Source organism: Lottia gigantea (genome assembly GCF_000327385.1).
Source record: "Lottia gigantea unplaced genomic scaffold LOTGIsca_44, whole genome shotgun sequence".
Classification (NCBI taxonomy): Eukaryota; Metazoa; Mollusca; class Gastropoda; family Lottiidae; genus Lottia; species Lottia gigantea.
The window spans coordinates 1,062,093-1,072,475 of record NW_008709540.1 but is presented as its reverse complement, the minus strand read 5'-3'; the positions used below and the strand labels follow the sequence as shown (position 1 = coordinate 1,072,475).

The window sequence follows — 10,383 nt, the reverse complement described above, 5'->3', positions numbered from 1 at the left end:
AATCTCTGTTCTTGACATTTTATTTTATTTCTATAATGATAATCTTGCCATGTAGGCAGAACAGGAAGAAATGTAATCTTAGTTTTTATTTTAATCTGTTGGCTCACTTGTCTGGAACGAGAAAGATAATAAAACCTCAACAGCTGGTCCTATTGAATCTTACTGAGTATTTGTTATTAATATTTTATTCAGCAAGTCTGTCACATTGCAGAAATAAGTTCTTCATTTTTCTTCTCAGAAATACTAAATTTTTCTAAGAGCTTGGTTGGTTGGTTGGTTGGTTGGTTGGTTGGTTGGTTGGTAGATGACAATTTAATTTTCCCTTCCATCTAACTGATATCAATGTCTAGGTAGTTGTTGGTGAATGACAAGTTAAAGTTCCCTTCCAGCTTACTGATATCACAAACTAGGTAGTTATCGGTAGATGACAAGTTAAAGTTCCCTTCCAGCTAACTGATATCAATGTCTAGGTAGTTGTTGGTGAATGACAAGTTAAAGTTTGCTTCCAGCTAACTGATATCACAAACTAGGTAGTTGTTGGTGAATGACAAGTTAAAGTTCCCTTCCAGCTTACTGATATCACAAACTAGGTAGTTATCGGTAGATGACAAGTTAAAGTTTGCTTCCAGCTAACTGATATCACAAACTAGGTAGTTGTCGGTAGATGACAAGTTAAAGTTTGCTTCCAGCTAACTGATATCACAAACTAGGTAGTTGTAGAAAGATGGCAAGTTAAAGTTCCCTTCCAGCTTACTGATATCACAAACTAGGTAGTTATCGGTAGATGACAAGTTAAAGTTCCCTTCCAGCTAACTGATATCACAAACTAGGTAGTTGTCGGTAGATGACAAGTTAAAGTTTGCTTCCAGCTTACTGATATCACAAACTAGGTAGTTATCGGTAGATGACAAGTTAAAGTTTGCTTCCAGCTTACTGATATCACAAACTAGGTAGTTATCGGTAGATGACAAGTTAAAGTTTGCTTCCAGCTTACTGATATCACAAACTAGGTAGTTATCGGTAGATGACAAGTTAAAGTTTGCTTCCAGGGGATGCTGATATCACAGACTAGGTAGTTGTCGGTAGATGACAAGTTAAAGTTTGCTTCCAGCTTACTGATATCACAAACTAGGTAGTTATCGGTAGATGACAAGTTAAAGTTTGCTTCCAGCTTACTGATATCACAAACTAGGTAGTTATCGGTAGATGACAAGTTAAAGTTTGCTTCCAGGGGATGCTGATATCACAGACTAGGTAGTTGTTGGTAGATGACAAGTTAAAGTCCGCTTCCAGCTAACTGATATCACAGACTAGGTAGTTGTTGGTAGATGACAAGTTAAAGTCCGCTTCCAACTATCTGATATCACAGACTAGGTAGTTGTTGGTAGATGACAAGTTAAAGTCCGCTTCCAGCTAACTGATATCACAGACTAGGTAGTTGTTGGTAGATGACAAGTTAAAGTCCGCTTCCAGCTAACTGATATCACAGACTAGGTAGTTGTCGGTGGATGACACGTTAACGTTGAATTTTCAGATCTGGTTGGGTCATATGACATTGTGGTGAAACTTTTTCAGTTAATTTGTCTTATTTTCAAAACAGAATGAAGTTATAGGTTTTATATTGTAATAAATGATTTATCATTTGCTGCTCTTAGAACACTAAACACAAAAATTGGTTTGTTGACCGTGAACTATTTTCTTGTAACCTAGGTTGCACTCTTGAAGAGCAGTTTTCATTGGCTGACGATCATCCCAATCCTGTTATGCCCCCCTCATAAGTATGTTTAGTTCATGTGTAATGTTCTGGTACTAGATTTTATGATAATTTGGTCATGACATAATGGCTGCCATTTCGTTGGACAGAAAATGCATAGTCATGATAGTGAATGATATTTTTGTTTCCACTTCAACAACTCTTTACAGTTTGTTATTATTAAAGTTAATTTTTATTGCAGAGAATTAAAAGAATTTTTTTTTTTTTTTCATGAATTTGAAACCCTAATCTCACTCATAATTTGTTACTTATCTCAGTTGCATTAGATACATCAATGTTGGTGAGGTAGTTGAATTTAATTGAATTTCTAACTCAATTATGAAGTTATTTTGACCAATGAAAGGAATCCTTACAAAAGCAAGCAGCGTATTTTAAATTTTCATTTATCAAAATATTGCCTGGTATTATAGGACCATATTTGTCATCCAAGCACAATTCTTGAAGTCATTTTGATTAGCAATTTCATAATTTTTATTTTATCATTTCAGCTGAAAGCCTGTTGCTAAGTCAGCCATCTTGGATTTAAAGTGAGGATGTCATCTGCAAGATGTCCATTTAAACATTGCACCCAGACTGATATTATAGTTGTTGGTAAGTAGACAATTTTTTTAATGAATTTTTGATGAAATTTGTCGCCAAGTCGCAATTTCATGGTTAATGAATATATATATATAATTGTATAATTTGAAATGGCCTCTTAAACGGTTGTTTAAGAGGTTTTCTATAGTGTTTATGTGTATTGAGAAATTTGCTGTATAGCCTTTAGTATGAAACCGAGAATGAAAAACAGAAATGTGTTAGTATGAACTGAAATGGCCACTTGAAGTTTGAGAATGAAAAAGCAGAATTGTGTTGATATAACCTAATCAATAATTAGTATAAAACAATAACTGCTGTACTTAGTAACCTACAATAATACTGCTCTATATCACCCTGGTCAATATCCACCAAGGTTTTATTACATTTTGACAACAGTTACCATGTTGATTTGGTTGTATTTACCAGTAGTGACAAACTAGGGCTGTTTAAACCAGTTGTGACTGACTAGAGCTGTATTTACCAGTAGTGACAAACTAGGGCTGTTTAAACCAGTTGTGACTGACTAGAGCTGTATTTACCAGTAGTGACTGACTAGAGCTGTAAATGTGACTGACTAGAGCTGTATTTACCAGTAGTGACTGACTTGAGCTGTAAATATGACTGACTAGAGCTGTATTTACCAGTAGTGACTGACTAGAGTTGTATTTACCAGTAGTGACTGACTAGAGCTGTAAATATGACTGACTAAGGCTGTAAACATGACTGACTAGAGCTGTATTTACCAGCAGTGACTGACTTGAGTTGTATTTACCAGTAGTGACTGACTTGAGTTGTATTTACCAGTAGTGACTGACTTGAGTTGTATTTACCAGTACTGACTGACTAGAGCTGTTAATATGACTGACTAGAGCTGTATTTACCAGCAGTGACTGATTTGAGTTGTATTTACCAGTACTGACTGACTAGAGTTGTATTTACCAGTAGTGACTGACTTGAGTTGTATTTACCAGTACTGACTGACTAGAGCTGTAAATATGACTGACTAGAGCTGTATTTACCAGTAGTGACTGACTAGAGCTGTATTTACCAGCAGTGACTGATTTGAGTTGTATTTACCAGTACTGACTGACTTGAGTTGTATTTACCAGCAGTGACTGACTTGAGTTGTATTTACCAGCAGTGACTGACTTGAGTTGTATTTACCAGTAGTGACTGACTAGAGTTGTATTTACCAGTAGTGACTGACTAGAGTTGTATTTACCAGTAGTGACTGACTTGAGTTGTATTTACCAGTAGTGACTGACTAGAGTTGTATTTACCAGTACTGACTGACTAGAGCTGTTAATATGACTGACTAGAGCTGTATTTTCCAGTACTGACTGACTAGAGCTGTATTTACCAGCAGTGACTGATTTGAGTTGTATTTACCAGTAGTGACTGACTTGAGTTGTATTTACCAGTAATGACTGACTTGAGCTGTATTTACCAGCAGTGACTGACTTGAGTTGTATTTACCAGTAGTGACTGACTTGAGTTGTATTTACCAGTAGTGACTGACTTGAGTTGTATTTACCAGTAGTGACTGACTTGAGTTGTATTTACCAGTACTGACTGACTAGAGCTGTAAATATGACTGACTTGAGTTGTATTTACCAGTAGTGACTGACTTGAGTTGTATTTACCAGTAGTGACTGACTTGAGTTGTATTTACCAGTAGTGACTGACTTAGTTTAGTATTATTCAATATAATTGTAGGGCGTAGTATGTGATGCATCTTATCATTCCAGGTAATGGACCATCAGCTATCAGTTTATCATTCCTGCTGTCTGGTAACCGTCCCTATTACAACGGAATTCCACATTCTAACGAAATCCTCACCAAGAAATTAGCAGAACTGAAGAACGGTTTATCAATTGTTGAACAGGTAGAAATCGATCTTTCCATGGCTATCTTTTTTCTTTGATTAAGTGAGTGTTGAGGAATATAGATATCACGCTGAGACTATATTGGTGGAGGAACTGCTGTCAGTCATCTGAAGCCATTTCATTTAGATGAAGGGGCAGTCTTTTGATTTTTTAAGTTGGTCGGAAAACTAATGTATATATTTATACAGTTTTTTTTTTATCAACCCTTTTATCAGTTTGATCAACTCGATAGATAGTAGTAAGTAGCATACTTTAGAAATATTTTGCGAATAATTTACATCGTTTTCGATAATGAGATTTTGAATAAAAAATCAGACTGTCCCTTTAAGCTCATCATTACAAAGTTTCACAATTTTTCTTGCAGGACCTCGAATATCTCTCTGAGGGTCTAGATGGCCGTTCATCCAATCCTGTGGCCTTATTATTCGATGCTTTACTTCATCCTGACGCTGATCTAGGGGCAGATAACCCATCATTACTTACTTGGCAGAAAGACGACAACCATGTTATACCTCATGTAGTTTTAGGGAAATCCATACCAGGGGGATCTTGGCAGGTAAGAGCTCAGACAAATTTTGTTTCCTTTATATATTATAATTTATTTTAAATAATCTGATAAAACGTATCAAATGCAGATGTAGTGTTCTACATGTTTTATTTTAACAATTATTTCTATGTGAATTGGAATATTAGCTTCAAAACTGTTTTACATGGGTTCATTATAGCTTGAACTTTGAACCTTTCTTGTATCATGAAAGTTTGTAAATGAAGCGATTTGATTGGATTGTAGGCTAGCGTAAATAGTCAATCAGAGCCTTCGACAGAAAGTCAGTAAACTATAAGCCATAATGTTTACAGTCTTATTGTTGAGGCTCTGATTGGCTGTGTACGCTGCTGAGTGCAATCCCATCTAATTGATAAAAGGTGATAATAGCTTCGTGCAATGTGAAAGTGGGTTTTTGTGTGGTATATAGATTAGATATATCTGCTATAGTGCAGTTTTAAAAAATATAACTGATAACTGACTAGGCTAGTTTATACTGTTTTATTTATCATACATTATATTTATATTCACTGACTATATAATGACTGACACAGTGGCCTTCAAACATTCAGTTCAAACATATTGTTCTCTATATTTAGGCTATATGGTATAATGACATTACAGTTTGTATGCACAGTGTCATAATATAATGGTATAGTCATTTAATATTCAAAACATGTTGTCTTATGTCAATAAAAGAAACTAGAAAAACCTTAATTGAATATCAACAAGGTTAATTCAATCTTTTAATGTGTAGAAAAGTAGGATGTAAAACTCCATTTCATATCATTTCTGAAATTTTATGACACACAAGTAGTCTCTCCCCGTAAGGTATTCGAAAAGTGAAAATTGATACCTTTAAATGCTCAATGTTAATCTTGGACCATCTGAAATACATGGACTTCTTGAGAAACTCGGGCAACCCATTGCGCTTCAGCACTTCTCGCCTCGTCTCGGAGAGACACCTGTCATTTTTGGCCCGCCCCTTAGGCATTTTCTAGATACACCCCTGAATAAGAAACATATTTACACTTTGTATTACTATTATTATAGCATGATTTAGCAGTCTTCTTATCTCTTGTTTATATTGCTAAGAAACAGGTTGCTGGTTATCACAGATAAGCAGATAAAAATATAAATATTGAAAATTTAACCTTGAACTTGTGCAGTTTGGTATTGGGTAGGAGTTGATTTACCATCTGGTACACCCAATGATTCAAATCTTATGATTCTCATATCCCTAGAAACATTTTGTCCTCTCTTATACCCTCTTACACCATCAGCAAGGTGGCAGTATTCAGTATCAAACAGTATTTCATAAATGATTTGCTTGGCAATTTAAAATAAGGACACAGCTACCCTTAGAGGGCTGAGGACCAAGTACATAATAGCTGCCAATTACTGGAATTGCCTCCTTTCAGTTAGATTTTCTGTTCCTGTTTGACTTTTAGTTTTTTTAAAATGATTATACAATGTTTATTTTGTAGAGAATGGATGGCAGTATGCAGACGTTAAGTTTAAATACCTGGATGGAATTACCGTCTGCGCCATTTAGAGAATGGCTAGCCAAGAAAAAACGGTGAGTACTGAGATAATGATTGCTAAATTGGATATAGCTGTCTTGTATTGGCGGGTTGGACCAAAACCGTTTCCACCTGGAATGTTGTCTTTTTACATGTCTTCCCTTTTGCCATTGTTGTTTGTTTCCATTATCAATGTTACCTGTATATACTTATGTTACTGATTGTTTATAACTATTATATTCCTGATGACGGTGTGAGAACCACATTGAAACGTTGGAGTAATAAATATTCCAGAAGTATTATTATATTCCTTATGACGGTGTGAGAACCACATTGAAACGTTGAAGTAATAGATATTCTAGAAGTATCATTATATACCTGATGAGGGTGTGAGAACCACATTGAAACGTTGAAAGTAATAAATATTCTAGAAGTATCATTATATTCCTTACGACGGTGTGAGAACCACATTGAAACGTTGAAGTAATAATATTCTAGAGGTATCATTATATTCCTTATGACGGTGTGAGAACCACATTGAAACGTTGAAGTAATAAATATTCTAGAAGTATCATTATATTCCTTATGACGGTGTGAGAACCACATTGAAACGTTGAAGTAATAAATATACCAGAAGTATCTATCCATGAAATTGTCTTATATCTCTATATCTTGTTCTTCTAATATGCCGTTCAAAGATTGTCTAGAATGTGCTCCTCAGTTTGGCAAGCCCTTTTAACATTCACTATCAGATCAAGGGCTATTGTAATCAGTTGTAATAGATTATATTTGTTTTTTAAAAAGTTGATTGAAAGCTTTTTTGTGGGTTTGATAAAGATAATGAGTTGATGACATATTTGACGTCTCGTGATCCACAATAGATTCGTCACTGTTGTTTTTTGTCATGTGTGTTGTGTATTTTAAGCAGCTTTGACAGGTGTGGTACTAGGCAGGATATGCTTACTCTTCTAGACACCTGATATCACTTTTCATTATGAAACACTTGCTCACTTATGATTGATATACTTCCTCTTGTGAAAAGTTCATTAGCTGCTACCAATGTTTTGCTAAAATGTTGTTAGTACTAGTTTTTTTTTAATACTTTTAAGTTGTCTCCCTTGTATGATACATATTGATCTTATATACAAAGACGACATATCATTAAATTTCATCTGTTTCTATCAATAGTCGACTCTCTCTATAATAGTGTATGTTATTTATGACTATTGATAGAAACAGATGACTGTGTTTGAAGGCCTATTATTATCTGTTTACAAACTTCAAACCACCATTTCATCAATATAAATATGCCATGTCATTAAATTCTTCTGTTTTATTATCTGTTTTAGAAACTTTGAACCTATCATATCAACATTATTACAATCTTTATTCTTAAATTGATCTTAATGTTGATCTCAATAATTGCTGATTGGTTTATTGCTCGAAGTGACACTTCTCAGCTGAAATGAAAAACAATTGTGTATTGAATTTTGAATAAAGGAAGATATAGTTATTGTTTGTACAATGTTATCAAATATTAAATACAATGATCATTGATCTATTTATTTTATCATGTTTTCCAAAAAATGTACCTAATTGAACAAAATGAAAATTTCATGTTTTGTTGGCTTTCAATGAAAATAAAATAAAAAACAACTTCTAGTTTATGAAATATTTGTGGTAGAAAAATTGTAAGATAATTAATCATGATTTAACAGTTTCTTTTTTTTTTTTTTTTTTTCTCCAGGACTACATCAATGAACAACAGAGCAACAATAGCAGACGTCAAGAATTATTATCTAGATTTTGTGAATGATAGAAAGTTATCTCCTTATTTTTACGACCACCATACGGTGACCTCGGTTCAAAAAGTTTTTCAACTGCGTAGTCACGTGGATGGTGAAAGCGGAGAAGTTGTACCCTGCTGTAAAAACGTTAAACAAAACCATAGTTACTTATGGGAGGTACGAGGCTATCATTACAAACCAAGTGACCATGATGATGTAAATGGCAACATTGTTCGCGAAGAATTTTGTTTTGTTGCACCAAACGTTGTTCTTGCGAATGGGACATACGACATTCCTAATAAACTTGGGGTTGAGGGAGAAACATTGCCCAATGTGGTTCATTCGTTGGCTGATTTAGAAAAAGTTTTGAAAATTGAAAACCTCCACCCTTCTTCAGACCCCATATTGGTTGTTGGGGCTGGTTTAAGTGCAGCAGATTCTATTTTGATGTCGATGGGGAAGGGAATTCCTGTGATCCATTCGTTCCGATGCCCACCGAACGATTCCTCGCTAATTTTCAGAAAGTTACCATCGAAGATGTATCCTGAATATCGTAATATTCATTCGTTGATGAAGGGCACGGAGGAATCTGAACTTTATAAACCTTACGGTAATCATAAAGTGGTGGAGATCAAGGAAAATAAGGCATTTATTCAGGCGTTAGATTCAGGGGCCATTACATCACTTTGTGTGTCATTTATCGTTGTGATGATAGGGTCAAGGTCAGATTTATCTTTTCTACCTCAGGAAGGCAAGTGTCTTGGACTCGTTCCAAAATGGCCGATAGACAGCAAGCATAATCCTATTGATATTAATACGTTAAGTTATGAATCGAATCACGAGCCAGGACTATATGCGATGGGACCCCTAGTGGGAGATAATTTCGTTAGATTTGGTATTGGTGGAGCCTTGGGAATAACCAGTCATATGCTAGCACGACAGAAGGAACGCAGCGAACCTCAATTGGCTACTGAGTAGCTATAGATTTTTATGATATTATAATTTACAAAAAAATTCTTTGATTTTAATTTTAGCTTATTATTTAGTTTAATTATATATACAACGTAATTTTAATTCAAACTTTTTGAATGATATTTAAGAGAAATCCATTTAAATGTTGAAAATGGATACCATTTGCTGTAATACATTGTGTCAAAATATGACACTTTCATCTTACTCACACTGCCAAGGCTAAAGTTGAGATACAGGTTCATGTATTTCAAAAATATCAACTATAAATTTCAACATAAAGTAAAAATCAAGGGCCTAGTTCTGGACAACTTAATGAAAGATGATTTTATAATGTAGTCTTCTGATTGGTCAATCACTAAAATTGAATTTAAAGTTAGTTTATTATCCAATCAGATGGTTGTTCTTTAAATCTGGATTTTATCTTTGTTAAGTTTTTGAGACTAAGGTCCCTGTTTTATTTATATTTACTATTATAATAGTAAACTGAAGTTTATGATTTTTTAATAAGAACTTCAAATATTAATGATAGATTTTTGTGTCTTTTTGTTTAAATACAGAAAAAACTTATTAAAGATGTTCATTTACTTACATTTTATTTGTAAAACCAGAATTAGTATGCAAGATTGTTTTTGAGAAGTAGTAAAGTCTAGAATTCAACCAAGATTTTGTCTATGAAATAAACTTGCTTGGGCATTATTCTCCAAAACTTTACTAAAAAAAAATCAAAAGTTTAAGAAATACAGTAATCTGATTGGATATCAAAAGCAAAGTTATAAACAATTTTAGTGATTGACCAATCAGATGACTGGAATACTCAATAGTTTTTTGAAAATAACACTCCAGATGTGCAAAAGATAAGGTACTGTGTGCTGTATCATGTACGAGGAATCGATAGCGTAGAATGACATGTGAAACCAATCGTAACGTATTGTATCCAGACCTGCAACTTATGTATTCGTTTTCTCAATTTTCTCGTATATCGATTATGAAACCAATCATGACTGCATTGAAGGTTTCGACACCTTGTGTATTGGCTTCTTTTTGACTGTATCGATTATCCTGTTCTATTCTCTGTATGTTATATATTGGCTCCTTGAGTCTGTGTTTAAGTGACATTTGTTAATTTTACGCTAACTATTATTGGACAAGAAATACCAAGTCTGTTTTGACGTTACATCTGTGGACCAAACTTAATTTCTATTCTAAAAAAAGATAGATCTTTATTTTATTTTATTTTTATATTTCTATTTTTGTAAAGTGAAAGTTGTGTTATTTTCATATTTTTAGATATCAGTGTAAACCTACATGTATGTCATAT

General features: G+C 34.0%; 1 protein-coding gene across 1 annotated transcript; it reads left to right on the top strand.

The window, feature by feature from the left end:
- Positions 1-4,082: 4,082 nt before the first annotated feature.
- On the top strand, positions 4,083-9,071 carry LOTGIDRAFT_123540 (hypothetical protein; the record flags this gene model as incomplete). Its single annotated transcript, XM_009060752.1, has 4 exons — positions 4,083-4,238; positions 4,604-4,795; positions 6,271-6,362; positions 8,054-9,071. The coding sequence occupies 4 exons, from the start codon at positions 4,083-4,085 to the stop codon at positions 9,069-9,071; spliced, it is 1,458 nt and encodes a 485-aa protein (XP_009059000.1).
- Positions 9,072-10,383: the final 1,312 nt, after the last annotated feature.